General features: G+C 40.8%; 1 protein-coding gene across 4 annotated transcripts in view; it reads right to left on the reverse strand.

Moving 5' to 3' along the window:
• The window catches only part of TMEM161B (transmembrane protein 161B), a 75465-nt gene that overhangs the window by 39037 nt on the left and 10402 nt on the right, over positions 1 to 26026 (reverse strand). For 3 of the 4 annotated variants that reach the window (XM_050944816.1, XM_050944815.1, XM_050944814.1), the window contains 3 exons: positions 9500 to 9603; positions 3998 to 4081; positions 724 to 821 (listed from right to left, as the gene is read on the reverse strand). In XM_050944816.1, coding sequence (XP_050800773.1) covers positions 724 to 821; positions 3998 to 4081; positions 9500 to 9603 — 286 coding nt within the window. The remainder of the gene's footprint in view (positions 1 to 723; positions 822 to 3997; positions 4082 to 9499; positions 9604 to 26026) is intronic. The other variant, XM_050944817.1, reaches the window with a different exon arrangement.

The raw sequence follows: 26026 nt of genomic DNA on the forward strand, positions 1-26026 counted from the left end.
AGAGCCGCGGACATCGATGCCGCGCCGTCCAGACTGGTGAGTACCTCGATTTTAGAAATTCGACTTCAGCTACGTTATTCACGTAGCTGAAGTTGCGTATCTAAAATCGATTTTAATTCCTAGTCTGGACGTGGCCATAGTCCTGATATTTTAGGGACATAACCTCCATCCCAGGAACTTAAGTTATTTGCATTTGCTTGTTTCCTCTAGCATCTCCTTGTGGTTTCTAAATATTTTACTTTAGAATGTCAGATATCTGAGATGTTTAGGTTTCCCCACCACCACAGCGCCCTTGTACTTCTACTGGTTTTATCTGTAAAGAAAGTTTATTTTCCACATCCACCAATTATCTCATCTTCCTACACTAGCATATGACCATATTCTGTCACGTTTTCAAGTACACTGTGTATGATCTGATCCTTTCCAGTGTCCACTTACATTGCTAGAGATGTCTGTTGTAGCAATATATATCTGTTATGCTGGATTTCTCTTATTCATTCTTCTCTTTAATGCAGATAGTAAGCAAGGAACAAGAGAAGAGTTCTACTTCTTGCTTTTCAGCTAATTTCCTTCTTTGTAATAAACTGTGTTTTTACACTCTCATTAGCCATAAAAATATTCCAGTATATATCACAAATAATATGTACTTGATGGAAAAAAACATATTGTAATCACAGAATATATTTGGGATAACATTTAACCAATTGCAAAAATTTATCTTACCTAAAGTGTCCACTTCAGTAACTGACTTCGTTTCCAGATGAAGATCAATATCCTTAGGAATGGTTAGGGGTTTATTTTCAATATGACCGTTATATTTTCTGTAAAATCCATGCACACAACTAATCAAAAATCTATTCACTATTATAAATTTACCTTGATTTCCATAGTAAGCTCTTTAAAAGTTGTTATATGATGAACATTTTTCATATTTGAAGTTTTTATATATAAAAATGTAATTTGAGTTAAATTCTACACACATCAAGATAATAACTGAGATGAGGGTGTTTATTAGCTTTACCGTGTCAAAGTCTGAAATAGTATTCTGATTGTACATGCGCATCTAAATTAACAAGGAATGCCAATCTGAGGCTTTGAAGCTGAGGCTCAGGCATCTCAGCTGGAGACTGACAGAAAGTAATGTTAAAATCATGTGAGAGAATACCACCTGTCATCAGCTGGAGTTTGTAAGTTGCTGAGAAATATTTACTGGAATTAATTATCAGTTATCCAGCTTTGAAGATAACTGGTGTTGTTGGAAGAGAGGGTGGATCAGCAGCACAGGACATAGGGGCTGTAGCTCAATAAGAAAAGAGGCAACATTTGGTTTCAACAGTGTATTAATATCTGAACAAAACACAAACACTGACTGGGACCATGGCTCTCTGCAGTCTTGAAGCCTGAGAGGGTATGTCTACACTGCAAAAAAACAAAAAACAAAAAAACAAAAAACCCCACAACCTTGCAGCAGCAAATCTCAGAGCCCAGGTCTACAGCACTAAACAGCAGTGTAGATGTTCCCGCTCATGCTGGAGTTCTGGCTCTGATATCTGGCAAGCAGACTGAGCCTCAGAGCCTAAGTGTGAATGTCTGCCCTGCTATTTTTAGCACCATAACACAAGCTTGAATCTGTAGACCCAGGCTCTGAGACTCACTGCCTGGGTTGTTTGTTTTTTTTCCCCCAACATAGACATACCCCCTTTAGAATACAACAGCCTGTTATGCTGCAATAGTTGGCAAGTACAATCCAGCTCAGGAGTCTCAAACTCGCGGCCCGTGGACCATCTGCGGCCCACGAACCTCCTCAGTGTGGCCCGTTGGGCTCCACCAGTTCCAGGGCCTGGTCTCTCCCTTGGCCCCACCTGATGCCCCCAGGTGCCCCCCCATCCCCAGGCGATTTACCATGGCCCGGAGTCCCGGCAGCACAGCAGAGCTGAGCAGCATCTCTCTGCTCACTCCACGTGTCTGCCAGCCCCTCCCTGCAGCCCTGGGGTGGGGCTGTGCCTCTATGCGCTGCCCCTGCCCTGAGCGCCCCTGCAGTAAATGAGAAGCTGCAGGGATGGTGCCCGGGGGCAGCAACATGCGGAGGCCCCCCAGCCCACCCAGCCTTGGAACCCCAGGTAAGTTTTGCACCCCCCAACCTCCTCCCAGAGCTTGCACCCCCTCCCCACACACCCCTAGCCCCAAAACTCCATCCCAGAGCCTGCACTCCCACACACACATCCCAGCCCGCACACTCCCTCCCAGTGCCTGCACCCGTCTCCTTCCTCCTGTACCCCCACCACCTGCCCCAGCCCAGAGCCAGAAACCAGCACCCAAATGCCCTTCTAGAGCCTGCACCCCAGACCCCCTCCCCCACACAAACTCCCTCCCAGAGCCCCTCTCATCCCTTTTGTACCCAAACTCTCTCCCAGAACCCAAACCTCCTCCCCCCTCCAAACTCCCTTCCAGAGCCTTAGGCAGGTGGAGGGTAGAGTTTTTTGTGGGGGCAGAGTTTTGGGGGGTGGGTTCTGGGGGGCATGAGTGATATTATTGGCCCTCTGGGAGGATCTGAGGACTGGCACTGGCCCTAAGGTAAATTGAGTTTGAGACCCCTGATCCAGCTTGTCAGATGATGTAGGTCCCTGCCACACCAGTTCTCCTGTTAACCACCAAATAAAAACAAGTTTAAGCCATTTTTCTACTCCTCTAAACTGTTCTATACTCAGAGTCACACATGCAGCCACATTTATTGGTTATATATTCATATGTTCTGATGATTATTATAAGATTGGTGTGATTTTCATAAGTTATACAGTATGTCAATTTTATTAGTGTGTAAATACGATAGGCACATGTCAAGTTTCAAACGGTGACCGCAAGATGTTTTTTCCATGTTTCAAAAAAATTGAGACTAGGTGAACTATGTTACTGATTGCTACTAAATTCAGTAGCAATTTTTATATAGAAAAAAACTGAAGTTTGTACATATGCACATAATGGCGTATTGTATTTCCTTGTCAGAGCTGAAACCACATGATGACTTCTAAATGAGAGAAATATGCAGGCTGGGGATGGTAGAAGGTAGTTCAGGTTGAGAAAGACTACTGATGATTGGACAGTAGTTGGGTATTGCATGACTTAGCTGCTTCTTGTCTTGCTTTTTATGGTTTGCATTGGTGAGATATACAGTTCAGCAATATTAATTCAAATCTTGAAAGTTTTGGTGTAGGAATTTTACAGATTACTAGTAAGTCTGTATCAATGATTGATAGCTATTCATATGAATACCTATCAAGACTGATATATTACTAGTTTATACGTTTAGTTATTTTTGCGCTAATTTGTTATAACAAAATGAGAGAAAGACTTATTGATGACAGAAGTTTAAACATTAGAGCTGTAAAAGTTGAAGGAAATATTGTATAAATTCTTAATCTTTATTTTCAAAGATCTGCGTGAGCAACAGATTTTCAAGTTGAATGTCAACACAGGTCAGAAAGTTAAGCTAAGCAATAATACAGAAAGACTGCTTTCACATCTGGTGAACAGATCACAGATGTAGTTTGTGAATGATTATAAGATAATAGGTCTCGTAACAAAATATTAAAACGAGTTTCCTGTTACTCGAGAATATCTCAATCTCCAAATTCAGTACACAGTTGCAGCAAACAAAGTAAACAGAATGTTGAAATGCAACAAGAAATTTGAGACTGATACTATGAGGAAAAGATGTGTTGACAGAATTCCTTTTTTAAAAAAAGTCAAATTTGAGTTTTTTTTAAACTAAAGACTGAACCAAACACCTTCCAAGTTCATTAAATATAAATTTTAAGTAGGTTAAAAACAGAAGTAGAGGGCAAATGGCAGCACACCTTGCACTCAAGCAATGCCCTACACATTATATTACAAAATTATAACCTAGCACAGAAAAGAATGTTTTGGCAAAATCAGGTGGCAAATAAGTCATTGCATGCAGTATGTTAAAGTGCTTAAAATTATTAAATAAAACATTTACCTATCTTTTTTGCTTTTCCCCCTTTGTTGCTTCCCTGCAAGAATTCGTAATTCTTCCTCAGTAGGATGTTGATACCATCGTAAACTAAAACAGAAATTTTAAGTTAAAACACAAAATGAAGAAGAGCAATTAAACTCTCATATTTAAGTGAGAGTTGTAAACTACAGATTAAAGCATCTGTTCCTTGCTGTTTTTCAAGGAAATACTTTACCTCTGTGTTTGGGAGAGGGGGAGTGGCAGGAAACTGAACCCTGAAATAGCTAAACCTTCATTTCTTTTTGAGGGGAACAGAAAAAACTTTCCAAACAAACACAAGTATTTAAGTTGCTCAGATCCTCGAGTTAGTAAGAGAATGCATTGACAGTCTTAAATTTTACAAGAAAAGTTCCTTTACACATTAACACACTGAACTGGTTTAAATTGACATTACAAATATAGCAATAAAGACCTCAGCTAAATGGAGGAAATTGGAATAGCTATGTCTGTCATTAGAGAAGATGGAGCTGGCCAAATCCTCATGTGGATCCTCATCCCTATCTCCTGTGCCAGATAGGATGTAACTGCCTAGAACCTTGGGTCCTTCAGTTCCAGAAACAAGGAAGTTTACACAAGAGTTCCTTCTCAGTCAGGTGGAGATCTGATACAGCAGCCACATTTTCATTCTAAATGTTGAGGTTTTGGGGGTGGGGGAGGAGTAGGAGAGCCTAAGTATTAAAGAAAACACCACAATGGAAAAATGTATCTGCACTTACTTTAAAGTTTCTTTTCTTAAAGTAGTATGATCCACAGATCTGTTACTCCAGACTGACTGTAATTAGGGGCCAGAATCAGATCGGTTGGTCAGTGACAGCAAGGGAATAGGATGTCAATTTCCATCTTTATTCCGGATGATGCAATTTTTTTTTACAGGGCAGGCCAGATCTGTGGACCTCATTACTTGAAAGAAAAAAAGGACAATTTTTCCTATTCTTTATTGTGCTCAGGTCCGCAGATCCATTACAATGGGATTTTCATAGCTATGTGCCTGCAGGGTGGGAAGCAGAAGCATCCTTTAAATATGGACACCTAAAACAAAGTATATAATATAGATATTCCATCTTTCCTGGGGCACTACAGCACTGACTTCTGCCAGAAAAAAATGGCCAAGGTTAAAACAACCAATATATAAAATATGGGTGAATGTATATATCAATACTCATGCAGCTTCCTGGCAAATCTCAATACAAGAAATATGACTTCTCTTCCCTAAGACTGCCAGAGCTCCTCAAGACTGGACTTTGCTGATTGACAGAAGGAAGGATATTTCTTGAATTTACTTTAGGAATGAATACTATGACAATTAACTGCAGTACTGTTGTAGCTATGTTGTTTCTAGGATATTAGAGAAATGAGGTGGGTAAGGAAGTATCTTTTATTGGACCAATCTCTGTTGATGAAAGAGAAATTTTCACACCATCTGTGAAAGTTACTCATTGTCACAACTAAATGCAAGGTGGAACAGAATGTTTACCATACGGAGATAAAACGATGTAAAAGACCATTCAAGATGAAATGGGCAGTTAACACTTATGCAATCATAGGAAAAAGGAGGGTTAGGAGATTCTAGATTGTTGTATTGAGCCATAAATCCAGTGAGTCTATTGAGTCCATGATTTTTGGTATCTAGCAGTTAATTTATGTTCCCAGGCTCATCTTTTGAAGGTGTTGTATAGTTTCCTTTGGAGGATGAAGAGTGAGAAGTCAGATAGAGAGTGAATATTTTGTGAAAAGTATTCACTCACAGGTGAAAGTCTGTTGGTCTTTTATCATTTTTCTGTAGTAGTTAATTCAAGAGTGTAGTGATTGTCTGGTTTCACCCAGACAGTTGTTACTGGGGCATTTAGTGCACTGGATGACATACACCCAACCAACTCAAAGCAGCGTCAGACTACACCATAAATTCAAAAGCTGCACACACATCTCCACTGGGACAGTTATCAATACCCGCTACAACAAACCTCTCAAGATCCATGGGTCCTACACATGCCTATCAGCATGTGGTGGGAGCTGGACTTCACACCCATATGTTGCCCTTGGAATTCCATATGGGACTTTTATAGCAGTAATTAACTAAAAGCTGAAAAAAATCGATTCCTGTTCAAATATTAAATTAAATCTACAAGTATATTATTTATGTAAACAGTTAAGCTTAACTATCTTTTAGTCAGAACTTTTTTCCTGATATTAACTTTGGTAGACATGGAGAACAACTGACCACCATTCTCTTTATGATGACCTTTCACATATTTGAAGACTTATGTCCTGTCCCCACCTCAGTCTTTTCTTCTCTAAACTTTTTTCAACCTTTCCTCATAGATCAGGTTCTCTAAACCTCTATTTTTGTTCCTCTCCTCTAGACTCTCTCCAATGTTTCTGCATCTTTCTTATGGTTTGGTACCCAGTACAAGATGGATGCACACAGACACACACCATCTAATGCCTCCCAGCATTCAGGAGAGACGAATGGTTATCTCCCAGTTAACGTACAACAGAAATGACTTTTGCTTTATTTGCAACAGCACCATATTGATGACTCATTCTCTTTGTGATCCACTAGAAATGCCCGGATCCTTTTCTGCAGTACCACCACCTAGCCAGCTATTCCCCATTTCGTACTTGTGCATCGGATTTTTCCTTCCTAAATGTACTACTTTGCACATCACATTCCTTTCAGACCAGCTCTTCAACTTATCAAAATCATTTTGCAATCCATCCCAGCTTCATGCCATCCACAAATTTAGTAAGTGTATTCTCCACTCTGCACTTCAAGTCATGAATGAAAATACTGAATAGTACCAGACCAATGGCAGTTTTCTGTGGGACTCCCACTTAAAGTGTCCTCCCTGTTTGAAATGAATCACTGATAACTATTCTGTGAGAATGTTTTTTCAGCAGTTGTACAGCCATCTTATAGCAATTTCATCTAGACCACATTTCCCTAGTTTGCTTATGGGAATGTCATGTGCGACTGCCTCAAAAACCTTACTAAAATCAACATATATCATATCTATAGCTTCCCCCTTATCCAGTAGGCCAGTAACCCTGTGAAAGAAGAAAACTAGGTTGATTTGGCATGATTTGTTCTTGACAAATCCATGTGGTCTATTAATTTTCACCAATTATCTTCTTGGTACTTACAAATTGATTGTTTAATAATTTGTTCTGGTATCTTTATGGGTATCAGTTTGACTGGTCTATAATTTCCCAATCCTCCTCTTTCCCCTTTTTAAAGATAGGTACGTTTGCCCTTCTCCAATCCTCTGGGACCTCACCCATCTTTCCTGAGCTCTTAAAAATCATCGCTAATGGTTCTTAGATTGCTTATTGTCCTTAAGTACTCTAGGGTGAATTTCATCAAGTGCTGCTGTCCTGAATACATTAATTTATTGAAATATTCTTTAACCTGTTCTTTCCCTAATTTGGCCTATGTTCCTTCCCCTTGGTTAATATTAATTGTGTTAAGCATCTGGTCACAGTTAACCTTTTCAGTGAAGACTGACTCAAAATAGGCATTTAACACTTCAGCCTTCTTTACATCATCCGTTATTAATCTTTCCCCATTAACTAATGGACAGAGACTATTCTTTGCCTTTCTCTTACCTCTAATATATTTATAGAGCATCTTCTTACTTCCATTTACATTCCTTACTAGCTGAACTCTTTGTGCCTTAGCCTTTCTGATTTTGTCATGCTACTCTTATTCTCATCCTTGCCAATTTGTCCTTGTTGTCACTTTGATTTTCTGGTCAAAAAATTGTACTAGTGTGGACGCGTAAAATCGATTTTATAAATCCTGTATTATAACATTGGTTTTAAGCTGTAGTGTGGATGTGGGCTGTTAGCTATATTGACCTAACATAATATGAATGCAGATATGCATGGCAAAGCAGTGCTCGGGGGCGGGGGGAGAAGAGGCGCGAGGGCTGTGCACTCCGGCGGATCAAAGCAAGTTCAGTATGACGCGGTTTCACCTATAACGTGGTAAGATCTTTTGGCTCCTGAGGACAGAGTTATATCGAGATAGAGGACAGTGTGTTTTGCACATTACTTTCCAATTAATATATAGGTAGTTAAAGATCCCCCGTTACCACCAGGTCTTGTGTTTTGGACACTTATTTTGATCTAGAAATCCCCACCCATCTCCTTCTGCATTTGTATTTTGTTTTTCACGGGAACATAGGAAAAGGAAGAAAAGAATGCCATTTGAAAGCCTCAAAACTCAAAGAACTCAGCACACTGGCAATTCCTTTTTCAAGTGAAGATGAAAGAGTTCATTAATTATTTTTAGAGCACTCAAATCTGTGGTGCTCTAGTGCTTAATATGCTGCCCGATAACACCCAGCAGTGAGAGACCTTGCACAGACAAAAGTTTAGTAGTTCCATTCAAATTTAGGTTATCTACCTCCAAATTACCATCATTCCCCTCTCTTCCTTGAAACTCAGCAGCTCCCAATATGCATACAAACAGGCCATTCTCAAATATCAATATATAAATATGTACACTTTTGGACCTCTAGTTATTTTTCAAGGACAGAGGCTGGCACCAACCTTATGCTCAAATAACTGCTACCCTTATCAATTCCCACAACTCCACCTTGTAACAGGATGGGAGTGGGTTTTTTTTTTACTGCAGAAAAAAATAGTAGTGGAAAATCATGTAGAAATGCTGGTAAGATGCTTGGAGAACATACACATAATCCAAGTGTACTTCTTCAGAAATCATTGAAAAAAGTGATGATTTGGGACTTCACTAGTAACTTAGAAGTTTATTGTTAAAATCTGGAAAATGCCCTCTATGAGAAACAGTACAGCATTTTCTAATGATGTAGAGTTTCTTTGGAAGAATAAGCCAACTACAGTTTTCTAAAATTTAAGATAAAGATTTAGATTCACAATAGCTGCTGGTTTTAGTTATTATGGAAACAATCATACTGGAAATGCTCCCTTTGCAACCCATTGTGTCTGTTTGATCCATTGTTGCGAGGGAGCAGTATATTGAAATTTACACAAATCTCACCCTATGAAGTAGTAAGAAAATAGAATTTTTGGTAAATTTCTAAATACTGCTTATATGAAAGGCAACGCAAGAGTGGAATCATTAGGCACACAGTGTCATTGCAGAGAAAAGTTGATCACTGTGGGAGAGCAAGAACTAAGCTGTACTTTAATATTACAAAGTGTTGTACAGCTCATCTCTCAAAGAAAAAACTGTCAGCCAAATAACAGCACGCTTAACTGTATAACAACCTTAACACAGTCCCTTTACAATGAGAATTTCACTATATTATAATATTGATGTCACAATATTATAATCTTCTACATCAGGTACAAATAATGCAAGTGGTTGCATTCTGCTGGAAATGGTTGAAACTTTTCCTGAGTAGTTTAATTTTCCAATTTCTAGACTCTATAACAAGCATCACCACGTCCGTATATACTGTAGCAATTAGTTGTTTATCTTACCTGCCACTACAGAGAAGCCAACGAGCTAGAGAATAGTGAGGTATGATCTTCTGAATGACACTAGCCATCACCATGGTAACCACAAGCTGTACACCTATCACACCCTGTGGAGGAATAAGTGAAATCAATATATGTAAAAATGCTGAAGTCCAGACTTTTTATATTTTAAAAGTAACCTTTCATAGGAAGTATAATGAAGGGTTTTTTTGTTTTGTTTTGTTTTTTAAAAACGAGAGCCTTACTACATCAGTTTCATTAAATGCTCTGAGACTTGCTACACTCAGTCCTAGACCTATTCTAAAAAAGGTACTGCTAGGCCATGGGACCAGTAATAAATGTAACTGTCTGACAGCTCATGAATCCTTAGCAGTGGCGGATTTAGAATTAGTGAGGCCCTGTGCGCAGCTTAATTTTCAAGCCCCCCTCTCCACCCCCAGGACCCAAAGAGAACGAACACACTCTCTTATCTCCCCAACCCCCCGTTTTTCATTCTTCTTTTTTCCTTCATCCTCCTCCAATATTATAAGTAACAGGAAGTAAATGGCAATACAGTGAATACCCTGATTGAGGCGGAGGTTGGGGTGTGGTGGGTTGGGCTCTGGGACGGAGTTTAGGTGTGGGCTCTGGGCTGAGGCAAGGGGTTGGGGTATGGGATGGGATGAGGGGTGCAAGCTCTGGGAGGAAGTTTGGGTGTGGGATGCGGGCTCTGAGCTGGGGTGCAGGAGGGGTCAGCGGACAGCACTTACCTTGGGTGGTGCAGACACCACTTGCGACATGCCCCTGTGGCAGCAGCTCCTAGGCAGGGGGAAGGTGGCAGGTGGTGTCTGCACATCACTGCCCACAGTCACCAGCCCCGCAGCTCCCATTGCTGCATCTCCCGGACAATGGGAGCTGCGGAGTCAGCGACTGGGGTGGGAGCAATGCGTGGAGACACACACACACCGCCAGGGGCCGCAGGGACATGCCGGCCACTTCCCTGAGTGGCACAGAGGAAGGCAATGTGGGCAGGGAGCCACCTTAGCTTTGCTGCTGGCACTTCACTGCACACTCCTTGGGGGGAGGGAGGGGCAACAGGTCTCTGTGCACTGCCTGAGGCGGAGGCAGCACGCGGAGCCACCGCCCCCCAGCCAGGGGGCATGCAGAGATGTGCCAGCAGCCGTTGGCTTCCAGAAGCGGCATGGGGCCACCGGCCACAGAATGCAGGCAGCCTGCCTGCCTGCAACCTGCTGCGCCGCCAGCAGGGACTCAAGGGCAGGTTGTCAGATGAGATATGTCCTGCACTTTGGGGGTTCCCCACCATTGGGGGGCCCGTGCCACCACACTGTTTCGTGGTAAATCCGCCTCTGATCCTTAGTGCTAGAAATCCAAGAATGCAGGGATTTTTCTGCTTTCTAGTGGTACAAGCCATTTATTTCTGATTATGGCATTTCACAAGATACCAGACCTTAAAATTAAGTCACAGATTACCATCTTGGGTTTTGTGCTTTCTTCAATTCAGACATGATTTTAACAACTGATAGCTCTAGCAGGTTTGTGAAGTAATTTATAGTATCTGTAAGAAAGCTGGAATTCCAGGTTTCAAGCAGCATAAAGCAGTTTTTTCCCCAACTTTAATGATTCAAAGGATAAAAATAATCATGTTGGAATTCTGACAACTGATGGTGTAGGTGGAGAAAGGAAAGAAAAAAGCAAGATGTTAATCAGGGTGGCACAACTTTAAAGTCTAAAACTTTGACCACATAGCCTGTAACTCTTTGGCAAGACTAATAATGCCTTCTTATCTCTTGTCCCTGACCAAGTTTTGATCCCTTGCTATTTGAACAAAAATTCACACAAGATCACAAAAGCTTTTTTAAATTAAAATTTCACTCTATGTAACTTTCATGCTATATAACTCTTTTCCTTAAAGTTCTACATTAAAAATTTCAATGCTTTACAAACTGTAATTCCAGTTTTGTTCTTGAATATGCAGCAGCACACCCAATAACTTGTAAAATAAAATATTAATGAGTTAAATATTATGATACGAGTATATCAATTTGCTTATTTAGGATTTGCACATTTGCTGAGCCAACCAATAGTGTTCTTATTAGCCAGATGGAGCCCTGAGAGACCATGGGCTGAATCTGATTACTCATCGATAATGTGTATAATGGTTTGATCTGCGCCACAGCTTGGATTCCTCGAAGACCCCAACAGTGCTTGCTGGTACACAGCAGCCTGCCCAGTCCAGAATTGGCTATAAAGAACCCACTAAAGACATGGCAGGTCAAAGCTGGGCAGGTAAGCAGTAGGGTCTGTGATGAGGAACTGATTGACGGATAATGTTAAGAATCAGTTTTCCTGTCACAAGGACTCTGTTGTCACATCATAGTGTGGCAGCCTCAACCACAGTGGGTGTTGTGATGAAAGACATGCAGCTGATGGACCTAAAAGATCATTGAACAAGGGCAAACTTGGGTTGGTACATATCTTCTCAAGTAGTTGGCCAACTGCCATCTCCCTCATGATGTAAAGGGGAGCAATGAAAGATAGAAGCCATGAAAGATGAGTTGGTCGGAGAGTTCTTGTGACAATGCAGATTGTTGAGTTGAGTTGCACGTCAATAAGTTTGGTGTCAGTTGGCACACACATAGTACTCGGCTATTGAATTCAAAATGGTAAGGCCTGAGGTCCATAGGGATGGTGCATCTGCTCCCCATGAACGAACCTGCCAGTTGGCTGTAAAGATTGTTGCGTGTATTGACCTTTGCTACTGCCTTGTTCAGGTGACTTTTGTAAGTAGCATTCAGTCAAGGGTCACGCCTAAGTAAACAGGGTACACTTCATGCTTCAGCTTCTGGCCATTCATTATGATGTTTAGTTTCCTCTTAGCAGTGGCTTGGTGGAGGTAGAATGTGCTAAAGACTGTCTTGTTGGTGCTAGGCTGAAGGCGCCATGTCTTGCAAAAGTTGGCCAGCTTTGCAGCATCGTCTCCTGGGGTTTTCTCCAGCGCAGAGAAAGTCTGAGCCTGGTAGCCCGCAGCATGTTGTCTGCAGAGATGAGCTTCCGCACCTGGGTTGCTGGCAGGTCACTGATGTATAGATTTAAAAAGGTTGAGGCTAGGACAGATCCCTCGCATAACCCATTCATCCGTTTTCTTCCAAGAACTTGTTTTCTCACCCACATGAACCCTGAACCATCTGTCTCAGAAGAGCAGTTCCCTGGCATCAGTAACCCAGGGTGGGGGAAACTCTTGATGTTTTAACAAGCAGACCTGTGTGCCACACTATAACATATGGGACAGTGAGGTCAAGGAAAATAAATGCCCATTTTCAGATTTCTTTGAAAACAGTTTTTGATTAATGTGGTTAGAGCAAGTACTTGATTGCATGTGCTTACTGAAAGACTGCTTGCTCGACACTCAAGATGCTCTCCACCTCTAGTGTTATTCACTGTAAAATTAGGTACTCTAGAACCCTGAGAGACAGAGAAAGCAACAATATCAGGAGATAGCTTGATGCCAGGTTAGGGTCTTTACCAGGTTTTGGGAGGTCAACAACTTTTGACATGTACCAGGATTTTCAGCAGTCTTCCTTCATTGGTGACCCTTGTGAAGAATTAAGCCAGCCAAGAGCACATGGGCCAAGATGTTTCAGGAACTCTAGAAGGATGTTGTCATAGCCAGCAATGGTGCCAGATGTTATATAGCCCTCCAGAACTGCAAAAAGTTCAGGGACAGGTCTGGATTTCTGCTGCTGCGTAAGACCTTTCACTCACTCTGGACTCAACTATTCATTTCTTTTTCCATGTGTGTCTTTCCCCAGGTGAAGCAGGTGAATGGCCACTCTCAGATGATCAGCTTGGTTTTGGTGATTTCCGGGCTACTCCAAAGCGACAAAGTAAAACTCCAGCATTTCTGGCTGGAACAAGAAAAGTTCAAGTACTTCATCTTTTCCTTTAATCTGGCTCAGCAAGCACAGCTCAAAGCTTCAGATAAGTCCAGGTCATCAGTTGATTTGTACTCCTTGAATACAGTGGCAGTGGATCAGTAATCTTGTCATGCCACCTATCAGTACCTGGTACAATCCGGAAAAGCTAAGGATCCTCCTAGAAAACTGAATTTTGCAGGCTTATACTTGAAGAACCCTGGTATCAACACTCCTGCTAACCCTAAGAATGTGCAATCCCACAGCTTCCACACCATCGGGCCCACACTCCAAGTCTTCCAACTGAACATTGAGAGTTTATCTACAGCCAAGACGCACTGAATCAGAGTTCTTGCTCAATATATTAACTATGTTAGAGTCATTTATATAAAAAGTATACATTACTTTTAATATGATTTAAGCATCTTAAAACAAATAGGTTAAGATACTATAAAAATATTCGGTGAGATGAAGGGAAGAAATCAGTTTAATAAATGTGGAACTAAAAAAATTCTACTTTAACAAAAGGAGGATTGAACAACATACTTCCTCTGAATACTCAGTGACTGAGGCTCCCTTTAGCTTAGTTGTAAATAAAACCTTCTGTGGAATCAAGTCCCTGCTCTGAACATTTCCTGGTGGGCCTGACAACTTCCCATTGTGCAAAAAATCCCCTATCCTCATTTGCTTATTAAGTCCCGCATACTTTGAATTTGTTACTATCTTGAGGAGAAGTTCCATCAGCATTTCCACAAGAGTGTTTTATCAGGATATCATAGAATCACAGGACTGGAAGGGACTTCAAGAGGTCATCTAGTCCAGTTCCTTGCATGCATGGCAGGACTAAGTATTATCAGACCATTCCTGACAAGTGTCACTTTTCTCCCCCACGCCGTTACAGGCTCAAGGACTCCCTCCGTCAGGGGGTCCCACGGGGAGACAGATCAGCATCGTATATTGCTAAGGCAGCTGTAAGCATCACAAGGCTTTTAGGGGTGGTGGTCAAAGGTATAAGTGCGGAATGGAATATTCCCTTGAAAGGAGCAAGAGGCCAAGAGGGGGAAAAGCAAAGAGCAAAGAATGGGCTAACTCAACACTCCAGCTCGCTCAGTCAAAAAATTAAGCACCGACTCCAGCCCAAGGCTGCAGCTCACAGCCGATGTTCAGCTGCCTGACAAGAAAAAGAGTGGGGCCTGGATTTCCCCTCCCCCGCCCCGTCCCCCAACCAGCCGTAAGAAAGAAGGATCCAGCTGAACAGACCTGCTGAGGCAGCCCAAAACAAACAAAACAGCAAAGGCTAACACGGGGGAAAACAAAGTTCCGCTGGTGTGTCTAGAGCCGGTGTGATTTAAAGAAGTTGAGAAAACCACAGAAAGCCATTTGGACTGGTACAAAGAGCATCAGGAGCAGAGGTCCCTGAACAAAACACCCCCAAAGGGAACCCAGGACTTAAAACCCTCCTGAGAGCTGGAGAAACTCGGAAATTACAGCAGACCCCGGACGACCTGGGCCTAGGACAGAACTCCCGTCCACCCCTTCCCCTCGTCTTCTTACGTTACACCCAGGTTTGGCCAGCTGTGGTTAGAGCGACTGTGAATATGAAAGCGAGTTAGGGCTTGAGGCACGAATGCTTTCTTCTTTCCGCTGTTATTTTATTAATAAAGCTTTAAAATTTAAATCCTTGGTATATTTTGTCATCTCCTCCACAAATGATCCTGTTGCCTCAGCCTAACCACCTGACACCTCAGGCAGATTGGTAACTGAAATCTGTCTCACACACACACACACCCATTGCCTCTGAGGCCTTTTCCTAACTGGGGAAAAAAGGTAGATTTTCAACCCAAATTAGCTAACACAAGCTAACTAATATGAGGTAAAATTCTCATGAAAACAAGGCAGTTTGTAGTTTTCACATAACATACCAGGTCCAGTGGGTGGCCTTAGGTCCTTATAAGGCATCTGTATATTTGGACGTCGGTCCTCACATCCACACAAATTCTTCTCCTTAGTCAAGTTATTGTTAAGGGACATCACCAAATTTACCAAGGTTATGAGAGTCCATTATGCACATGATCAGGAGGAGTTGTCACTGACTGTCCAAATGGAGTTCCTCTTTCCCCAGAACTCACCAAAACACCTTCCATACCAGATTAACGCTTTGTTTCTCAAAACGGAAAAAAAACCTACAAAGAAACATCCTATATCAAGTCTAACCATTGCATGGTGCGTTTTGGGGCATTAAAAGTAACTATGTGGTTCATAGGTTTCAAAGTGGTAGAGTTTCAGGTGTCAGACTCCAAATTTAAATTTTCTTTTATATTCTGGATTATCTGCGTAAAATACAATAAAGCAAAGGCTTACATAATACCCTCACGCAATATGGCTAGCAAATAGTTCCGGTATGTGTCACTATTCAGCACGGTATAACATGACTGTCTAGATCTAATTTGTGGACAGTTCGCCTAACTATTTTATAAAGCCCCGTGGTGTGGTTTGAGAGCCTCCCAAAAATGATGTGTATGCATAAAGGTATATATGTTTGTTTTTCCTTTGCTCCTGATTTTTTTCTAGAGAAAGAAGCGTATTTTATTTATTTTGAAAAAAGCTTTGCAGGCAACCTTTACACATCACAAAATCCGAAAGGATATACATCCTATTTAAAAACAAACCCTTTACCAGTCACCTTTTAAAGCCTTTTTTTTTTTTTAAACAGATTGAGAATAGTCATGGGTTATGGCCTTTCAAGTTCCACCTTTGCCAGTCTGGCGTGAGAGAGAGAGAGAGTGTATGTGTAAATAAATACAAAACTATAACTTATATAATTCATTCTTCACTCGGGTTGTTGTATTTGAGCTATGCTTTTTCACCATTGCAATCTTGGTAAAGATATGTAACGTACAAAGGCTATCAGCAATCAGAGGGTGACTTTCAATCTTGGGCACCATATCATACCAGACATTTTCCCATGATTTATTATGGGTAAGATGTTATTACTTGCAACCATATTTTAATCTTAAGATTTTACTCTGCATTACCCAAAAATACAAAGTTTGTGACTTTAATGTCACGTTGCCAAACAGATTGCAGTTTACTTCTCACCATTTCACAATACCACTACTAGTGACACTGCATTCAGTGGTTTAACTTAAAGATTCATGTTTCAATATGTTGAAAAAAAAATCCTGATATTTCAATAAAGAAGCCATGAGGCCCTTGACAATTACTCGAAAGGCATTCCCCCTTGAATCTGAAGAAGCATAACACAAGCACATCGGGGAGAACTTATATAGAACTTTGTATATCTTACCATTCTACTTTTGCCAATTTTGGGTAAGACCGTAAACCATATTAATTGGTAATTGAAGGTGTTAAAGTAAGCACATAGTGAAATTATCTGAGTAAAAATCCTTTACTCTCAATTGTTTCTTTCACTGACTTGGGATGTTGTTTTACTGGCTCTCCAGTCATCACAGGATTTATCTTCTAACCCAACAAAATGTTTAAGTCTCTCTTTGCAGGTAAAAGCTATATTGTAGTCAGGATGCTGGCATTTTTAAGCACTGATACAGAAAAAAAGATGTACATTTTATCAGAAAAGATGTTCCCTAAAGTCTACTGGGGCAGACAAGATCTGAATTTCTAATACAAAAAAGCTAAGAAAAATAAAAAACATTCCAAGTCTCATTTACGGATAAAGAAACAGTATTTTTCCCTTTTAAGTCCAATGCGGAAGCTAGCACAACCATTATGTAGCACTTCACTCTAATCTTTGTGACCTTTCTGCAATATAATTGTGGTACATTTTACATACAAGCCAACCACTCAATAGTTGAAAGACAAGCTATGATGTTATTTACATTTTATTCCATAAATATACATAACCCCCCAATAAACTGCATGTGTGCCATACAAGCAAACAAATACAATAAATAAAAATGTGCAAAATTCAGAAGTAGTATCAATTTCTGAAAGGTATGAACATTTGGCAAGTAAAATTCTATATAAATAGAGACCTTACAGGGAGACCTTACACTATAATAATCCTTTTTTCAGAAAACTACATGTAGATTCCGAATTGGTCAACAAAAACCACTGCTTCAATACTAATTTACATCTGAGCTGTTCTCTCTCTCTCTCTCCCCCTCTCTCCCCCCCCACCCCCCCACTACCCTTACAACTCTGTACTCCAAGTGACAGCAGGATTTCCAGGAATTTGAACATCATGCCCACAGAGCCTTTCACCTTCACATCACTGATATAAAACCAGACCATGTCAATGGTGACAGAACGTTGTTAACATATTACAGCTGTTCCAAAGCATATGTTAAATGAGTTAACCAGGTATCCAGCAAACAGAACCCAAATCACAAAACTGCCACCACAATTAACAGGCAGCAGAGAGAACAAAGATTGAATAGGAAAGGATACAGAACTACTCTTTTAGCCATAAAAATGGCCCTTTCAAAATCAGATTTAAGGCACCATGGCAGGGTAGAGTGGGAAAGTTTACAGTCCCACGATGAGTATTGTACCTGTTCTCTAGATCATTCAAGTTTCAGATATTTGGACTATTTTTCATACAAATCATACACCACTTTTCACCTTACTAAATTTGTATTGCTCCTTATTCTCAACTTAGAAAGCCAATGTTCTAAAATTAGATGTCATCAACTGTTGTGAACCATGTAGCCAACAATAAAGCCTCTGTTGCTTGCACAGGATATAGCACACCTTTCATTAACAGTCCTTTTAATAGAATTTCGCTGGGAAAATGTGTATGTGTGTTTCAGTGCTAGTGCTGTCAACTATGTTAAGTGGCAGGGTAGACAGGCATGGGAATTTTTACCACATTGTCTTAGAGTTTAAAATGCTAGCAGCTGCCAGTGCATTATTTACACAAGTGCTCTTAGCAATGAAGCTGAACTCATGTGAGCAAGAGTGGGACGTTTTAGTAAAACATAGTTCTAGCACAGACAAGACGCTTCAAGGCTCCTGATGCGGTCTCCTATCCTTGAAGGACCTCTAAAGTTGCGGGAGGGGGGTGGAATGAAAAAGGAACGTAGAACAAAGTGTATTCCAGAGATCATGACTTTCACATCATTACTAAAGTAAAAGGTACATAGAACTTTGATAAGTTAAAAACAAAGTGAACAGAAGTAAAGAATGAATAATTCAGATAAAGCTGCAAAACACACGTATCACTTATCTCAGATACGTAATTGTGCTATGTTTACAAATGAAATAAAATGTTATAAATACTTACCTAACACACAAGTTCTCAAAGTAATTCTCTCAAAAGGATATTTCTATATCCTTATTTTATAGTGTGCAGTTGGATTAAATAAGTATTAGATAAGAATTAAATCCAAGCATACCAAGTAAAGATCACCAAAGTTAATAGTTGTATGCCAAGGCTCCATTTCAACATCTCTATACTGGACTTTGTTCAAGGTCATTTTCGACACGAGAACAATCCAGGATTTTTTCCTTTTGATCTCAAACATACATGTTTAGCTTTGTACCTAAAGACCAGATCCTGCAAACACTTAACTTTAAACACAGGAAATTCTATTGAAGTCAGTGAACTACTTACATGCTTAAAATGAAGCTCATACATAATTGTTTGCAAGATCAGGACCTTGACTGAGAATTCACATGGATACCCACAAACTGTCAAACAAGAAGACCTGGGAAATCGGCTAGTGGGATCCACAGCAAACTAGTGTCGTTCCTAGAAATACAACTTCAGCAAGAAACTCTTTGTAAATCCACAACTCTCAGAAATAAGATTCTAAAGCAAATGCACAAAAGTCTTCTTTGAAGTTTAATTCAGAACATACATTTACTTTAACTATACTTGCAAACCCACACAAAAAAAAAAGCTGTAAAACTTTCAAGTAGTAAATAATACAAATATTGTGCTGCATTTTCAAGGTCACCAAGGCTCTTAGTAGAATGTAGTGCAATATCCTATATTTTTTCCCCGCCCCAACTATGCAACAATATTTACAGAGGACAGAAGTTACATGTGCTTTTGGGGGAGGAGGGGGTCGCGCCACGACCTGAAATGCCATCTGACCAGGGATAGGACGTTTCCTTTCAGAAGCAGTGTGCCGAGTCTTCATTTATTCATTCTCATTTAAGGTTTCGCATGTCAGTAACACATTTTAACATTTTTAGAGGGTCTCTTTCTATACGTCAATAATATATAACTAAACTATTGTTGTATGTAAAGTAAATAAGTTTTTAAAATGTTTAAGCAGCTTCATTTAAAATTAAATTAAAATGGAGAGCCCCCCAGGACCAGTGGCCAGAACCCAAGCAGTGTGAGTGCCACTGAAAACCAGCTCGTGTGCTGATTTGGAATGCAGTAACCAGCTTTGGATAGCTGTAGCCTCTTCTGCATATTCTCTTCATTTCAGTTTACTCAACTAGTTCATTTCAATGATGAGTTCTTTCAAAGTTAAGAAATCAACTGGGAGCTGAAAAAGCAGAAAAAAGTTTGTTTTCTTCTTCTAATCTATGATAAGAAGTAGTTATGAAAAGATGAGATCTACTAGTTTTAAAGTCCTGAAGGACATGGTGACCAGAAACAATCAGTTCAATTCACTAACTATAGCTAATGCTTCCTTCATTTAATAAATCAGTTTTAAAACAAAAGCAAGTTTGATATGAAAAAAGTTGATCAAAAAGTTTATGTATCCAGGAATTTAAGGTAGTTTTATTTAACTAATAAAGCAATTTTAAATTGATGTTTTAGTGCATTTTTAATTGGATTCAGTTTCCATCCAAATAAATCTTGACACAAATCACAAGTTAAGAATTTATCATCCAGTAAATAAGAAATGCATCATTCATCATTTTCTAACATAATAAAAAATGCAAAATTTAAGAATCTAAATAAATGTAAGTTAAGCTATATAATTGCTTAAATAAATGCATATAAGTATAGTGCATGCATCTGGTTATCAAAAAGAAGCCACAGATTTAGTGTAAAAGCTAAACTGAAGTTGCAAATCAACATGTTTTAATGGTTACCAGCGAGTGAAAATTAAATATGTCAAAAATGGCATTACCTGTTTCCAAGTCACTGATAACTCGGAAGAAAATTATCTTGAATGCTTATGGATCAATGTCCTAACAGATAAAGCACAAGATGAGATATTAAATGATGTCGGCATAGAAAGTACGCTTATTAAGTTTGCAGACGATACCAAACTGGGAGGGACTGCAACTGCTTTGGAGGACAGGGTCATAATTCAAAATGATCTGGACAAATTGGAGAAATGGTCTGAGGTAAACAGGATGAAGTTCAATAAAGATAAATGCAAAGTGCTCCACTTAGGAAGGAACAATCAGTTTCACACATACAGAATGGGAAGAGACTGTCTAGGAAGGAGTATGGCAGAAAGATCTAGGGGTCATAGTGGACCACAAGCTTAATATGAGTCAACAGTGTGATACTGTTGCAAAAAAAGCAAAAGTGATTCTGGGATGCATTAACAGGTGTGTTGTAAACAAGACACGAGAAGTCATTCTTCCGCTTTACTCTGCGCTGGTTAGGCCTCAACTGGAGTATTGTGTCCAGTTCTGGGCACCGCATTTCAAGAAAGATGTGGAGAAATTGGAGAGGGTCCAGAGAAGAGCAACAAGAATGATTAAAGGTCTTGAGAACATGACCTATGAAGGAAGGCTGAAGGAATTGGGTTTGTTTAGTTTGAAAAAGAGAAGACTGAGAGGGGACATGATAGCAGTTTTCAGGTATCTAAAAGGGAGTCATCAGGAGGAGGGAGAAAACTTGTTCACCTTAGCCTCTAATGATAGAACAAGCAGCAATGGGCTTAAACTGCAGCAAGGGAGATTTAGGTTGGACATTAGGAAAAAGTTCCTAACTGTCAGAGTAGTTAAACACTGGAATAGATTGCCTAGGGAAGTTGTGGAATCTCCATCTCTGGAGATATTTAAGAGTAGGTTAGATAAATGTCTATTAGGGATGGTCTAGACAGTATTTGGTCATGCCATGAGGGCAGGGGACTGGACTCGATGACCTCTCAAGGTCCCTTCCAGTCCTAGAGTCTTAGCGAACAGGAGCTGCTAACAGGGAGTTTTGCAAGGGAGTATGGAAGGGGAGTAGGAAGGGAGGGGGGGTCCCTTGTCGGTCTCATCTGTGACCCATTGGTCCCTTGAACCCATAACCTGAGCCACATCGAAAACCTTTCTGTTCACAGCAAAGAGGAGCGGACAGAGAGCTGTAGACAGGAATTTGAGACTTTGACAGAGGGAGGCTTAAAATGGTGAGGAGGACCCGTAACACCTGTGCCAGCACTGCTTCTGTCTCCTCCACCTGCGCCTGTAGCCAGACAGAGCACCAAAGCATGGATGCTTTTACCCAGATTCTGGTGTGGGCTTGCAAAGACTGTAATTTGCAATTTCCACTTACTGATATCCAGGCTGGGGGTGGCATCCAATGTGAAAGGTGCCTACTGGTGGAATCTCTCAGGCAGCAGGTGGGAGAGCTACAGGAGGAGGTGGCCTGGCTGAGGAACATCTATGTCCATGAGCAATTCCTGGACAGTATCCATGTGGAGACAGCTGATGGTGCTGTCCCAGTTGACGGGACTACTGACACTGCAGTGGAAGAGGAGATGCCTCAGGGTGTACCTGACACACCAGTGGAGGAGGCGGCTCAGGGTGGACACAGCCAGCTGGTTACTTCTAGCAGCGGGCAGTGCTCCACCACTGCTGCGAACCCTCCTGTTGTGGTAAAAGATACAGGAGAGAAGAAATCACCCCCAACAGTTAAGGGGGTGAAGCCTCGTACCCCTAAGGCTGAGAGGTCTGCTGCCACCACTGATAAGAAACGTAGGGTAGTGGTGGTTGGAGACTCTCTGCTGAGGGGGACGGAGACACCCATCTGTCGCCCTGACCGTTCATCCCGGGAGGTATGCTGCCTGCCAGGGGCCCGTATCCGAGACGTTACAGAGGCTTTGTCGAGGATTATCCGGCCTTCTGACTACTATCCCATGCTACTCATCCATGTGGGCACAAATGATACTGCGAGGTGTGATGCTGAGCAGATCAAGAGTGACTACAGGGCTCTGGGGGTACGGGTTAAGGAGTTTGGAGCGCAGGTGGTATTCTCTTCGATTCTTCCTGTTGAAGGTAGGGGTCCGGGCAGAGACAGATGCATTGTGGAGGTGAATGCCTGGCTGCGAAGATGGTGTCGCCAGGAGGGCTTTGGCTTCCTCGACCACGGGATGCTACTTGAGGAAGGACTGCTAGGAACAGATGGCCTTCACCTTTCGAAGAGAGGAAAGGCCTTATTCGCGCACAGACTGGCTAACCTGGTAAGGAGGGCTTTAAACTAGGTTCGACCGGGACAGGTGAGCAAAGCCCACAGGAAAGTGGGGAACAAGACCTGGGAGATGGGTTGGAAGCAGGAGGGAGCACGGGCTATAATGGCAGAGAGGAAGGAGGGTCAGGGCAAAGCTGGGAGGCAAAATCAAACCAGTATCTTAGATGCCTTTATACAAATGCAAGAAGTATGGGTAATAAGCAGGAAGAACTGGAAGTGCTAATAAACAAATACAACTATGACATTATTGGCATTACTGAAACTTGGTGGGATAATACACACGACTGGAATGTTGGTGTGGATGGGTATAGTTTGCTCAGGAAGGATAGACAGGGGAAAAAGGGAGGAGGTGTTGCCTTATATATTAAAAATGTACACACTTGGACTGAGGTGGAGATGGACATAAGAGACGGAAGGGTGGAGAGTCTCTGGGTTAGGCTAAAAGGGGTAAAAAACACAGGTGATGTCGTGCTGGGAGTCTACTACAGGCCACCTAATCAGGCGGAAGAGGTGGATGAGGCTTTTTTCAAACAACTAACAAAATCATCCAAAGCCCAAGATTTGGTGGTGATGGGGGACTTCAACTATCCAGATATATGTTGGGACAATAACACCGCGGGGCACAGACTATCCAATAAGTTCCTGGACTGCATTGCAGACAACTTTTTATTTCAGAAAGTTGAAAAAGCTACTAGGGGGGAAGCTGTTCTAGACTTGATTTTAACAAATAGGGAGGAACTTGTTGAGAATTTGAAAGTAGAAGGAAGCTTGGGTGAAAGTGATCATGAAATCATAGAATTTGCAATTCTAAGTAAGGGTAGAAGGGAGTACAGCAGAATAGAGACAATGGATTTCAGGAAGGCGGATTTTGGTAAGCTCAGAGAGCTGATAGGCAAGGTCCCATGGGAATTAAGACTGAGGGGAAAAACAACTGAGGAAAGTTGGCAGTTTTTCAAAGGGACGCTATTAAGGGCCCAAAAGCAAGTTATTCCAATGGTTAGGAAAGATAGAAAATGTGGCAAAAGACCACCTTGGCTTACCCTTGAGATCTTGCGTGACCTACAAAATAAAAAGGCGTCATATAAAAAATGGAAACTAGGGCAGATCACGAAGGATGAATATAGGCAAATAACACAGGAATGCAGAGGCAAGATTAGAAAAGCAAAGGCACAAAATGAACTCAAACTAGCTATGGGAATAAAGGGAAACAAGAAGACTTTTTATCAATACATTCGAAGCAAGAGGAAGACTAAGGACAGGGTAGGCCCACTGCTCAATGAGGAGGGGGTAACAGTAACGGGAGACTTGGAAATGGCAGAGATGCTTAATGACTTCTTTGTTTCGGTCTTCACTGAGAAGTCTGAAGGAATGTCTAGTATAGTGAATGCTTACGGGAAGAGGGTAGATTTAGAAGAGAAAATAAGAAAAGAGCAAGTAAAAAATCACTTAGAAAAGTTAGATGCCTGCAAGTCACCAGGGCCTGATGAAATGCATCCTAGAATACTGAAGGAGTTAATAGAAGAGGTATCTGAGCCTCTAGCTATTATCTTTGGGAAATCATGGGAGACGGGGGAGATTCCAGAAGACTGGAAGGGGGCAAATATAGTGCCCATCTATAAAAAGGGAAATAAAAACAACCCAGGAAACTACAGACCAGTTAGTTTAACTTCTGTGCCAGGGAAGATAATGGAGCAGGTAATCAAAGAAATCATCTGCAAACACTTGGAAGGTGGTAAGGTGATAGGGAATAGCCAGCATGGATTTGTAAAGAACAAATCATGTCAAACTAATCTGATAACATTCTTTGATAGGATAACGAGCCTTGTGGATAAGGGAGAAGCGGTGGATGTGATATATCTAGACTTCAGTAAGGCATTTGATACAGTCTCGCATGATATTCTTATAGATAAGCTAGGAAAGTACAATTTAGATGGGGCTACTATAAGGTGGGTGCATAACTGGCTGGATAACCGTACTCAGAGAGTAGTTGTTAATGGCTCCCAATCCTGCTGGAAAGGTATAACAAGTGGGGTTCCGCAGGGTTGTGTTTTGGGACCGGTTCTGTTCAATATCTTCATCAACGATTTAGATGTTGGCATAGAAAGTACGCTTATTAAGTTTGCAGATGATACCAAACTGGGAGGGATTGCAACTGCAATCTGCAATTTATTATTGCAAACTGCAACTGCAATTTATTACAGCTAGTCCAAACAGATAAAGAAAAACTGATCACAGAACTAAGCGTTAATGGTAGTTTAGATACAAGCGATATTGACTTGATCATGATGTGTAAGCACAATATAAGCACAATAAAGTCCAGAACAGTAATATACACACTTGTTGCTTTAATAGGGCCAATTTCACAAAGTTGAAAACAATTATGAGTAAAACCAGCTGGGATGAAAATTTGTATTGGAAAAATCTGAATGATAATTTGAAGTCATTTAAGAACACTTTACTAAGAGCCCAAAGAGTCAATCCCACATTTCAGAAAGAAGGCTTTGCTGGTTAAAAAAAAAAAATAATAAATAAAAAAATAAATAAATAAAGCTGAACGAGTTTAGAAGGGAAGTGAAGGCAACTATAAAAAATAATATATAACAAATGGAAGAAAGGGGAAATAGACAGTAATGTTTATAAATCAGAAGTTAGGAACTACAGAAAATTGAGAAGGGAAGCCCAAAGACACAAGGAGAAGTCTACAGCTAACACAGTTAAAGACAATAAAAGAGTTTCTAAAATATATTAAGAACAAAAAGAATACTAAACAATGGCATTCCATTACTAGATGGAAATGGTAGAATTATCAATGAACTCTTCATTATTAATAAATATTTCAGTTCTGTATTTGAGGAAACAAATGATATAATCTCATCCTATGGTGATAACACACTTTCTATTCCCCTAGTAACTTTGGAGGACGTTAAATAGAAGTTACTGAAGTCAGACATTCTTAAATCAGTAAGTCCAGATAATTTGCATCCAAGAGTTTTTTAAAAAGGGGCTGAGCAGCTTGCTGGACCATTAATGTTCATTTGCAATAAGTCCTGAAACACAGGCAAAGTTCCACATGATGGGAAGAAAGAACGCTGTGCCAAGTTTTAAAAAAAGTAAACAGGATGACCTGAGTAATTATAGGCCTGTCATCAATCCCAGGCAGGATAATGGAACATCTGATACATGACTTGATTAATAAGGAATTAAAGGGGGGTAGTATAGTGCCAATCAACATGGGTATATGGAAAACAGATTATCTCAAACTAA

The sequence above is a fragment of the Gopherus flavomarginatus genome, chromosome 3, assembly GCF_025201925.1.
Source record: "Gopherus flavomarginatus isolate rGopFla2 chromosome 3, rGopFla2.mat.asm, whole genome shotgun sequence".
Lineage (NCBI taxonomy): Eukaryota > Metazoa > Chordata > Testudines > Testudinidae > Gopherus > Gopherus flavomarginatus.